The sequence below is a fragment of the Papaver somniferum genome, chromosome 6, assembly GCF_003573695.1.
Source record: "Papaver somniferum cultivar HN1 chromosome 6, ASM357369v1, whole genome shotgun sequence".
In the NCBI taxonomy this organism is placed as follows: Eukaryota; Viridiplantae; Streptophyta; class Magnoliopsida; order Ranunculales; family Papaveraceae; genus Papaver; species Papaver somniferum.
Genome location: NC_039363.1, coordinates 161997655 through 162010490, shown reverse-complemented (window position 1 = coordinate 162010490; position 12836 = coordinate 161997655). Strand labels below are relative to the sequence as shown.

General features: G+C 36.5%; 1 protein-coding gene across 2 annotated transcripts; it reads left to right on the top strand.

The window, feature by feature from the left end:
• The first annotated feature begins 1455 nt into the window (after positions 1-1455).
• Positions 1456-3283, top strand: LOC113286356 (cytochrome P450 716B1-like). 2 transcript variants are annotated; one of them, XM_026534996.1, is made up of 4 exons: positions 1456-1782; positions 1867-2479; positions 2681-2868; positions 2975-3283. In XM_026534996.1, the coding sequence occupies exons 1-4, from the start codon at positions 1486-1488 to the stop codon at positions 3269-3271; spliced, it is 1395 nt and encodes a 464-aa protein (XP_026390781.1). In that variant the 5' UTR covers positions 1456-1485; the 3' UTR covers positions 3272-3283. The 2 variants fall into 2 exon arrangements, with proteins under 2 accessions (XP_026390781.1, XP_026390780.1); XM_026534995.1 differs by having other exon boundaries at positions 1456-2479.
• Positions 3284-12836: the final 9553 nt, after the last annotated feature.

Below are 12836 nucleotides of genomic sequence, written 5' to 3'. Positions count from 1 at the left end.
ACTACTAAATCACTGACAATCAGATCGTCTAGTTTAAAGTATTAGCTAGTAATAGTGGTTGAAGTTGAACCAAATCCGTGGGACTGAGATTTGATTCTTATTGCATGTTTCTTAATTAATCACGATTTGTACCTTACGGAGCTCGTGGTCTCGTCGGTAGGGTCCTTCCTCTATAATTGACAACGCGACATTGTGTTTGGATGCGCAATTGATTTTATGGTCGGGTTATTTCAGTTCTTCAAGTTCAAAGATGCCATACAAAAACAAGGAACAAATCGTTGCCTTCTACTCCCCCGTTCCTTTTTAATAGGCTGGTTTTATTTTTAGAGAAAATTAAAGAAGTTAAGAGAACTAATCATTGAAAGTGGTCCTCATGACACTTGTCAATAAAAGAAGTGAAGTGAAATGGTCCCCATGACATTTGTTAGCAAAAGAAGTAAAATGAAATGATCCACATAACACTTGTCATCAAAAGAAGTTAAGAGATAAGTGGTCCCAGAAAACTAAAGTAACATTTGACTTTCCCAATTAGAAAACCGGTCTATTTTTTTGAAACATCTATTTTAGGAAACCTGTCTATTAAAAAGAAACTGAGGAGGTTCTGGATTACTAAGAGCATCTCCAACGGGTTGTGATGTGTTTCTTATGTGGTTGGTGTAGGAATTCATCCTCTCAAATTGTAAACTCCAAAAATCCCTAGATTTTAGGACTATTGGAAAGATTATCTCCAACCGATAGAAGTGTAGCTTGATATGGTAATCCACTTGTATTTATCTAATTAGTTGGACATGTTTTCTTCTTTTTTAACTTTGATTTGATTGGTTAAAATTTGGAATTAGATTTATCACATCCTCTATGAGAAACTCTAAAACCAGAGGACGGATTAGAGGATGTGCTAATAACTAACTCGCCACATCATCCTCTCACTGTGCTTCACATCTCTATTGGAGAACAATTTTCGACAAAAAGTATAAAAATCCTATGTGGTCTAAAATTTAGGAGTTTAATATTGTCCCGTTGGAAATGCTCTAAGAATGATATCAAATCGATATATAATAAAAAAAAATTTTGGCTTGTCTTAATGATTTTGGTACTCTCCCCGGTAAATTAATATGAACACAGTAAACAAAGCATGAGTGATCATATCTAGTTAATAAATACATATATCTAGTTGATTAAGCCCAGCGTATTAGATGATTAAACTACTGATTAAGATGTCTAACCTATGTCTAAAGATGCCTTTAACAATGAACAAATAGAATCAAACAGAGTTAAATACTAGAAATGGGGAGAATAAAAGAAGATTTAAGTACAGTTACCTGGTTGTATTCTATGAGCGCCTGTAGATATCAGTTGTATTTAAATCAATTGTTTACGTTTACATTAATCAATATCTATATATTACTGGGTCTTGTAAAACCAATGAACATATCAACTCCCAAAACATAATACTAGATCATTTTCAATCCCATTTTCTGAAAGAAAATGGCTTTGGAAATGAATCTCTATCTCCCATTAATTCTCTCTGCATTAATGCCAATAATACTCTTGTATTTCATATCTCTGATCCACAAGAACAACAACAATGGAAGTTACTTCGGAAAGAAGAAGAAGAAGAAAATACTACCTCCAGGGGAAATGGGACTTCCATGGATCGGAGAGACATTAGAATTCTACCGTGCACAAAAAAAGAATCGGATATTCGAAGAGTTCATTCAACCTCGAACAGCAAAACATGGAGCCATATTCAAAACTAGACTAATGGGATCACCAACGGTATTGGTAAGTGGTGCAGCTGCAAACCGTTTTTTCCTTTCCAACGAATTCAAACTCGTAGTAAGTTCATGGCCGTCTTCGTCTGTTCAGCTTATGGGGAGAAACTCCATCATGGAAAAACAAGGAGATCGCCACCGTAGTATCCGTGCAGTAATAGCGACTAGCCTTAACAGTGCCGGTCTCGAAAAGCTAGTGCCTAAATTGTGTAGTTCGGTCGAAGATCACCTGAAAACACATTGGGTAGGGAAAGATACATTAAGTCTATATCGGTCTACAAAATTGCTTACATTTTCCGTTGTGTTTGAATGTTTACTTGGGATCAAAGTAGAAGATGGAATGTTAGAGATGTTCGAGAGGGTATTGGAGGGGGTTTTCGCACCTCCTGTTGAGTTTCCGGGTTCCAAATTTTGGAGGGCAAAGAGAGCTAGGACACAGATAGAGAAAATGTTGGTGGAAATTGTTAGAAAGAGGAAAAACGAGATGGAACTCGAACAAAATATAAAAGGCGGAGGAGGAGAAGAAGATGGAATGTTATTATCTCGTTTAATTGCAAGCTTAATAAGAGGTGAGATTAGTGAAGAGGAGGTTGTGGATAACGTCGTGCTCTTAGTATTTGCTGCTCACGACACAACTTCATTCGCCATTGCTATGGTCTGCCGGGCATTGGCTCATCATCCTAATTGCTACCAACATCTTCTACAAGGTATGCATATCTATCCTCCTCCTATATTTTGCTTCCCATTTAGTTTGAGAACCCAATAAGGCGCATATGATAGAATTATATAGAACCCGATCAGGCCTTGACATTGTAACAAATTTAGTCAGGCGCATGAGTATATCGGTGAAGATTCTGTGTGCTACATTCAGTGATATTCATGCTTTTATTTGTTTCTTTGATTGTCAGAACATGTCGAAATTACGGGCAGTAAAAAACCAGGAGAAACATTAACACTGGATGATACACAGAAGATGAAGTATACATGGCAAGTTACCCGGGAAAGCATGAGACTATTTCCACCCATTTTCGGGTCTTTCAGAAAAGCAATTGTTGATATTGATTACCAAGGATTCACCATACCCAAAGGATGGAAGGTAATTTAGTTACCCCTTTGAAATGGGAACAACTGGTGCCATTTCTGAAATCCAACTAACTCATTTGCAGAATCGATACTAAAATTACTTTTGTGGTTTTATGCAGATATTATGGACGACATACGGAACTCATTTAGATGAAGACATTTTCAAAGACCCGCTAAGTTTTGATCCTAGTAGGTTCGAAGAACCGGTTCCACCGTATGTTTACGTTCCGTTTGGAGGAGGACCAAGGATGTGTGCGGGTTACCAATTGGCTAGACTGAATATCCTCGTTTTCATGCATTTTCTGGGAACACGATTTGATTGGTCGCTTGTTCATCCTGACGAACCAATTACCATGGATCCTTTACCATTCCCTTGCTACGGAATGCCAATTAACATTTCTCCCAAAACTTCGTAAAGATTGAAATGATAACCAGACATCATTCTGTATGTATTGTTTTTCGCTTGATTAACAAATTATATTCATTATTTATTTACTTATTTATTGGAAAATATATTCATAATTTCAAAGCCACGCTGCACTAAATTTGAACCCGAATTCGTGATAATAGGAGGGAAAAAGTGGATTTGACAACGAAAAATGGGTCATTTGTCCAAATATTTTTAAATTACGGTTCAAGTGGACGAGTAAAAAATAATTTTGGTGAAATTGCCAAAAAAAAAATAGTAAGGATGAAACTGGTTTCATTCTAGCTTAAATTTAAAAAATAGCAAGGATAAAACTGGATACATCCTGTGTAAATTAAAAATAAGAAAAAATATTTGAAAATGGGCACGATGAAACTGGTTACATCCTGCCTATTTTTACATTTTTGTCCATTTAAACATTATCAAAATCTAACTGTCCATTTCATTCAGGAATTGTTGATTTTGATCTTTTTAATCAATTTTGTGATTTGACAAGGGCTAAATCTTGGTCAGTGTCTAGTCAAAGTCAAATTAAATGAAAAAACATGTAAATAATTCAACCAACAGTTAATTTAACAATTCTCAATCACTGTATCAGTTTGGGCAAATGAATAAAATGACCAGCTTCAAAGCATCTAATTAATATACCGACCAAAATTCTAAAAACTTTCATAAAGTGGCCTCTCCGTTAGTATTTCACCCGGTCCCATCGAAATGGTCCAGAAAGTTGAGTTGGTCAATTTTTAGGCTCGAAATTACTACCATATCCTCGCCGTTTTATCTTTACGATTCTAACATTTTATCTTCAATTCCTTTGTTCTTCTTCTTGTTACCGTCTCTCACTTACAATCCTTCTGGTCGAACCTAGGGTTAGAAACTCAGGTGGTTGATAAAGAAGAAGTGATCAGCGATGAAGATGCAATTACTATCGAAGAAGAGTAGTATTTGAATTAGTGATATTTTGAAAATTTGAAGTTCTTAGGGTTTCATTGGATGCAGCAAAGATAGAGTACAAATATGGATGAAGGAATTAGAATCCAGGTAAATTTTTTTGAACCTATACATTATTTAACTTAGCATTTGACGAAAACTCATATTTAGATAGTGAAATCGATGGACTTCGATTGATTAGAACTCTAGGGTTTGAGGTTCTTTCCCTCTGTTTGTTTATAATTTTGTTAATTGAGGGTTAAATTTTGGTCGCAGGCTAATTTATATCACAACCATGGAATGAAATTGGGGGGTTTTGTCATAGACTGAAATTGGGTTCGTTTTGATCATGAAACCAGTTGGAGTAGATGATGATGTTGTGTGTGGCTACTACTTAAGTTCTGATGGGTGTTTTGGAGGGTGTAGTAAGAAGGATGTGAAGGCAAAATAATGAATTAAATAGATGGATTTGATGTTAATGACAAGGGTCAGTATTACACTATTTGTAAAAGTGATGACCATGGTGGGATTGGATATATAAACTGGTTGTTTAATGGTGGATGTCTACCGATCTTGGAAAAGAATAGAGGTGGAGTCAAAGTCTAGAGATGGTTGATCGATGTTGCTATTTACGTATCTAGAAGGTGCTTTTGAATTAAAGGTGATAGTTGATACAATTGAAGACAGTTGGTGGAGGACCTAGAGGTATTGGAGGCAACTGTGGTAGTCACAGATTATTGTGTCCAGATTGGATTTAAAGTGGATGATTCACCGTGAACCATGGTTCAATGATGTGGTTTATGTGTTTGTGTATTTGAACTTTTTTAGTGAATCATTATAATCATATGAATTCAAACTGCCCAGATGAACTTGATAATGGTGCTGTGTTGCAGAGAAGCTACAGTAAAGACTTAGATGTATGCTAGGACTGTGGGTGAAGAGTATAATGGCCAGGCGAGTTGACTCATCGATCTAGACTGACTCACCGAGGGTTAATTGGTCTTTTACTAAGGAGGTTAACATACATGTGTGCATTTAACGGTTGTTACCCGTTTTTTTCAAAAAACGAGATGGAAAATGTCAATCTCGGCCAATGTAGTCGATCTCGGATTCCGGTTTGTCTCGGTCCCGAGCGAGACACTGGTACAACGTTGTCTCGGGGAGATTTCGTTTCCAAATCTCGGTGTAATCTCGTCTCCAACTTTTACATATATAATTAAACCATGGTCCCAAAAAAGTTCTCAATGTTTTCAGATACCTGTTGCTGCTGTATGCATATGAACTGGAGTATAATTTACTTGAGTAATGGCCTTCTAATTAAAAAGTATGGTTGCTTTTCATCATCAACCCCTTTTGATTGTTCAAGGATATACTAGTAGAACATGTACATGTATACAAGAAAAAGTTAGAGAATCTCTAGTCGCAGAAGTTACGTGATATTGCGTGTATGTAGGTAACGGTGTCGATGAATGACTGACAGAGTCCCCATAAAATGATGATAAGATGGTGTTGTTGTTGGTTTAGTCGGTGGTTGGGTTACCTATTGAGTCCAAGATGGCAAACAAATGAACCAGAAGAGATAAAAAGGTGGCGTTAAGAGTGAAAGATCGTCTTTTACCTGTTAACTCTAACAACTTTTTTTCTTTCTCCCTGTGTATGACCTCGGCCGGAATTCCAGTTCACTTTGTCCAATCTCGGCCGGAATTTCGGTTACTTTCCGGATATTTTCCGTCTCGGCGGAAAGTTGCATTTCGTGTTACGTTGGTCCGGAAACAGAATTTCCGACGGAATTTCGGCCGAGATGGCCGAAATTGACTACATTGATCTCGGCTACTTTATATAAACATTCAAAATAACGAGAAATATATTAGAAAAATATGGCCACTTTATTTCGTGAATTGTCTTTTCGATCAACTCCATTTCGAAATCACTGTATCAGTTTGCTAATCCAATTTTTGTTCTCCTTTTATTTTCAATCAACTCCATTTCGAAATCACCAATTTCATCATGGTAAGGTACTTGTTTATATCAATGATGAAAATGGTGGCGACGATTTCGTAAGGACAATTGTTGATTGGTTGTGGCAGAGATGTGTTTACGGCAATGGAGGCTGCAAAATCAGGGTAAACAAAGAAGGGTTTCTACAACTTAGCTCTTTTTAGGGCTTGGGCTTTCATTTGGGCCATCAATTGTTGATGTGTGTTCCTTTTATACTAGGATTTCTATGTTGGGATTTCTAAAGGGATTTTATGCAAGGGTTTCTAAGGGATGAAATTTTATGCAAGGGTTTCTAAGGGATTATCTTGTATTTGGGTTATGTACAACAAATTGTTGTGCATAATATTTTATATTTATATAATTATCTTTACCAATCAAAAAAAAAAAAAACTGGATTGTCTTTGAACTTTATATTTATACGGGTGTCCACATCATCAAACATATTTATTTAGTTAGTTACATCGATGATCCTTGAGTGAAAAGTTCTAAGATATACTTGTTACAATCACTAAGTATAGATTAACAGTAAATATCCTTGTATCTAATTTGCAAACAAGTTACCTGGACGACCCCAAAAATCAATATTTAAGAATCAACCTAGTATGTACCCGAACTGTAAGCGAACCGAATTTCACCAAGAACAAGTCTTGTAATATATATTTCAAGACACGAACTCACATGAGCAAGTCTTGAAGGTTTTGTACAAGGGGAAATTAGGGGGAGACCCAAAAAAAATAATATTCTCGTTCTCAGGCCCACAATTAATTTTGTATACCGTGACATCCATAATTATATGAAATTATTATATGAATCAATACATAACTGGTTATGCATACTATCTTTTCAGGCATAACTCGTTATGCATACTATCTTTTTCAGGGGTATAATTGGCAGCGCAACTTGGACATAACATATCTAAAAATCCGCGCCTTAGAATTTTACAAATTTTATATCGTTGGAAATCTTTTTAAAAGAGCTACGCAACGAGTATAAACAAGAATATCAAATTTTTGTTTTTAACGAAAAAATCGGAGGTGATCCTCATTTTAGGGAAATTTTTTGAAAACTTGATACTTAACCGTTATGCAGTCACCAAAAACGATGCATAACACATTCTGCAGACGCATAACGAATTATGCAACCATTTTTTCGACTGCATAACAAGTTATGTATCTGCATAACAAAGTTATGCATCTATAACAAGTTATGTAACCATTGTTTTGGTTGATTTTAGCCGTACATATAAAAAATTGATGCATAATGCAGTATGCATCCATATTTACGGATGCATATCAGGTTATGCATCTATTTTCTCGATGCATAATGCATTATGTAGCCATATTTTCGGACGCATAACAGGTTATGCAGGTTTTCTGGACTGCATAACAAGTTATGCAACAAATTTTGTAGATACATAACAGGTTATGCATCCATTTTTACGAATGCATAACATGTTATGCATACAGTTTCTCGACTGAATGACATGTTATGCAGTCATAACCACATTATCATCTTCTTCCTTTAATAATTAGCTAACACAACAAAACAAGAAATAAAGAGTCTGCTTCCTTTCTGTAAATTAAGACTGTGTACATATCCAAGCTTCAAGCAATAACTCAATCAGATTATTACAAGTTCCAACATCCCTCCCTACCTCCGCCACCCTACTCGCACACTCTCTGTCTCTCTGGTCCTTTTCTCTGCACACCAAAAAGCTAAACATTTTCCGCATTTTAGTAGCCCTTCTTTCTATTCGTTTTCATCATGATCACCACAACCACCATGAAAAGTACCATTCATAGTCGTTATTTCAACAGATGTAAGCTTCCTAGCTCTCAACGCTTCAGCTTCCCAATCAGTTCTCAACAGAATCACAAATAAAATTGAAACAACACAAGAAGCTTGCGCACATAATAATCCATACCAAATTCCCCTAAATCCTACATTCAACCAGAACGCTAAACCAACAACAACTGGTGTGCCAATACAGTAGAAAGATCCCAGATTGATCATAGCGCCAACTGCAGGTTTCGCACCTCCAATTAATATGTACCCATCATTATTTATTCAACACCGGAGTTGTACACTTTACAGCTCCACCAGAACCAGTCTCTAATTGTTCATTCCCTGTAATCCTTCTCAGACTCTTGATTCAACCACCAACATCACCAGCTTGCATCACTATATGTGTCTTCTCTACTTGCTGTTGAACTACGGCCACCATTCCTTCAATTTCAAATTCATCTCCTCAACAGCATAAGAAAAAACCCCAGTCAGTCTCAACCTGCACAACCCAATCTCTCACCTTATGCTCTAATTACTTCAACAACATCATCTTCTCCCATCTGTAGCTGCACCCACAATTCCATTCCATCACCAACACAGGTCTCCTTCATTCCAAAATACCCACTGGATCATCCATTATTCAAGCCATCTCCTACTCTTCCTGAAATCAACAGCACAATCTCGAATCCATCTGTTGACATTCATTTTCTTCCATTAACAACAACCAGCACCTCAAACCCAACTTCAATCCCATCTCTCAAATCCATTGATTTCTCCTCTTCAATTTCAGAAACCCATTCCATCTCAAAGTCACTGTAACCCTAAATCTATCTCAACAGCACCATGCTTCTTTCATTACTTTTTCTCCTCTTTGTCGATCTCGAGAACTCACCATGTCTGCAACTAATTTCAACCACCGAAGACAATGAATACCATAACATCCTTCCTCAGAGCAGCAACAGATTCATTTTCTCGATCTCAGATTCAAAAGCAAACATATTTTGATTTCCCGTTCATACACAACAACAATAACACGATCTTCTTCTCCTTAATCTCTAATTCATCAGCACCAACAGTTGTTGTTTCCAATCTCTCGATCTCTCTGATCTCTATCGTTTCTGAATTTTAGATGGCAGAAAAACTAAACTTGTCTGAATTCAACTCGTTCAAGTAGGTCAAATAATCTGAAATGGAAAACTCCAGTTCTTTCCTCGCTCTCCAGTCTCTATAGAAAAGAAAAAAAATCTCAGGAAGACATGATTTTAAGAAATAATGGGTTTCAGGGGAATTTTTTCACCAAAACTGGGTGCGCGCGTGAATTTCTCCCCCCGTGGGTTTCACAGTGGAGAAAAACTGAAAAATGGGTCTCCCTGTAGTTTTCACTTTGTACAATTTGAGCATAAAAACTATCTAGGTTGTTTAACGTACTACTTGTGATATATTCATATTATAAAAACAAACAATTTAATGTGGAAAACAAATGACAAAGGATACCAGAATTTTTGTTAATGACGAAAACCGCAATGTATAGAAAAACCAAGTGACCTAGCGAACCAATTTTGAACAGGAAATTTTATTAAGATTCCACATACACTAGCCTATTATCAGACTTCAAGCTGGAACGTAATTAAGATTCCACATACGCTAGCCTATTCGTGCTCTTTACGTCTTTTGAATCTCGCAAGACCCTAGCTATGCACTTGATTCCCCTAGTTGACATCTCTAGGAGTGGTTTCAGCCTAAGTGAAGATTTCCCTTCAGAATGAAAATATGTTTGCTTATGAGGGATATTCATGGTTAAGAAGATATCAAGCAAACCTCAATAATTTGGATACTTTACTCTCTTCAAAAGGTTATAAAGATGAATAATCGATCTCACAAGAATAATCTAAAAAAAGTAAAGAAGAGTTTAGATATTTATCTTGTGGAATCACAAAGTCTGAGAAGAAGAGCACTTTAACGTTTATATTTATCTATCTTATTATTGATATATAGTCCATGAATTACAATAATCAATAACAACAAGATACGGATATTAACAACTATCAGGTAAAAGATTGTCTAACTGGACTTCATGAATCCCTTAGTGAAGGCTTTAAAAGTCGTTACCTAATACAGTTTCATGGATAAACATATGTCCTGATATTTTAGTGTGCAGAGAGTCCTTTATTTATAATGATGAACGTGGTTAGGTAGCTTATAAATAAAGTTGAGTTCATGAACTTGTTTCCATGTTTACGAATACTTTGACACCAAGCAAGCTTAACTTTTCCATATAAAATGATCATGTAAGCATGTGAGGAATTCATAACCAAAGAAGGATGTATGAAATGACGAGGGTATTGAGTGTACCACAATCTTTTCGTATCGACCTATATAAACAGACCTTTTGTAATTCTATAAAAATAATAATATCCAAAGAATTACTTCAACAAGATGTAACTTGGTATATAGTCTAAGTTCAAGACCGAACTAACTACGAGATCGCACCAAGTGGATTTACGTACAAGTGCAATTATTTAATTATAACTATAATAATAATTATAATACGGATGATAAAGTAATAACACGACTGTAGATAGTGGATTTTCGACAAGGGATAAAATCGTAAACTCATAATTATACGAAGCTCTGATCCAGCAATCATACGTGAGTATTGAGACATGGGTCTCTCATCGAATTCTCAACGGATAGTACTTTCTCTCGGAGTACCATGTAGATATGTAGTCTCACGACTGGACAACGGCATATCTCATGAACACTGAACACTTTCAGTGATTATTTCTATATAGTATCACGAGATGGACGGCTCCTAGACAGCTTGATCTGCTAGTATAAAGCGATAACATCTTCAGGAACAAACAACGAGTTTACCCTGACTATATAAAGGATATGACTTACCGACAAGCTCATATCGGGATAATTAATGCTCCTAGACAGCTTGCTCTGCTAGTATAGAGCCACAAAGTTAATTATTCCTAATTAAGATTAATTATATCGTGACATTCACTACTGAATTCCCAGAATAATCTATTATTGCTCCTATTCCATGGTCGAATCCACGACCGGTCCCATGGAATGGCAATAAACAATTGTTCTGATTCTATGATCGAATCCACGGCTTGATCTCATAGAATAGCAATAACTATATTATCTCATTACTCCGATTTCATGATCGAATCCACAACTGGTCTCATAAATGGTAACAGATAAACTTAATTACTCCGATTCTATGGTCGAATCTACGATCCCATGGAATGGTAATGCTCACTTTATTATTCTGAATTCGTAGTCGAATCCTCAGCCGATCCTATGAATTAATAATAAACATCCTATTACTCAGCTTTGTGAATTATTCTCTACTGAATTCCACAATTAGTAATAAATAATCAACAACCGGGCATCTGAGCTACCTCTAAGTAAGCCCCGATTTATATGGTGAAAGTGTATTCAACGACAATGCACTAACAATCACCGCACGAACGAGTATTTCAAAATACAACGAAACGATGAACCTATGCAAAATAGGGAAGAAAATAATAAATAATTAAAAATATTGACCAGGGTGCTGGGAGAATGGACACACGACCAACCGACCGTGTCGTGGTCAATCCCACGCCAGTTTTATATTTTTAATGCATTTTTATTATTTTCCATGATTTGATGAAAATTCTCTCGTTTTATCAAATCTCCTTCGTCTCAAGGAAACTCCTCGGCTTCATGGTGTTTTCATAAACCCATGAAAATAATATAAAATTAAGAAAAAATAGTGTGGCGCGTGACCACTGGCCAACCTGCCATGCCTTGGTCCCAGCCGGCCCCACACCTTATGGTTCCTCATTATTTTATTATTATTATTATTATTTACCTGATTTCATGAAAATTCCTTCAAATCATGGTATTTTCAAAATACATAAAAAATAATAATATAATATTAGGAAAACACGTGGGACCGGGCCCCAGCCGGTCGGCCATGCCCCATCCGGTCCCACACGCCCATGTATTTAATTATTATTATTTTTAGGATTTCCTTCATCCCATGAAACTCCTTGATTTCATGGTATTTCTCTCAAATTAGGAAAATCCCTTCAAATCATGGAAAAATACATTAAAAAATAACAATATAAAATTAGGGAAACACGTGGGACCGGGCCCAACCGGCCGTCCATGACTCAGCCGGTCCCACACGCTCATGTATTTTATTATTATTATTTTTAGGATTTCCTTGATCCCATGAAACTCCTTGATTTCATGGTATTTCTCTCAAATTAGGAAAATCCCTTCAAATCATGGAAAAATACATTAAAAATACATAAAAATTAGGGAAACCTGTGGGACCGGGCCCTAGCCAGTCGGCCATGCCTCCCACGGCCCCACACGTCCTTGTTTTTATTATTTTAATATTTTTGCTTCCTTGAACTCATGAAACTCCTTCACTTCAAGGAAACTCCCTAAATTCATCAAAACTCTTTAAATCCACGATATTTTTCAAAAAATCATCAAAATTTTATAAAATTAAGGAAAAGGCACCACGGGAACGTGGCCACGACCGGCCGACCATGCCTTGGCCTCGGCGGTCCCACACCTCCTCATTCCTTATTTTATAATTATTTTCCATCATCTCATGGTGTTTTCCTCAGTTTCGTCGAAACCCTAATTTTGGCATATTTTCTCGAATGGATGCTCAATTGCACGCTAGAAAATGTCAAATTCTCAGGACTAAGACGCGGACGCCTTGGGGACACGAGCACGCTATCTTGACCGACCAAGATTGGCTCTTTGGCTTACAGAAGCCGGTCCCATCAATTTTCACAGTTTTGACCTAATTTGCACAATTGCAC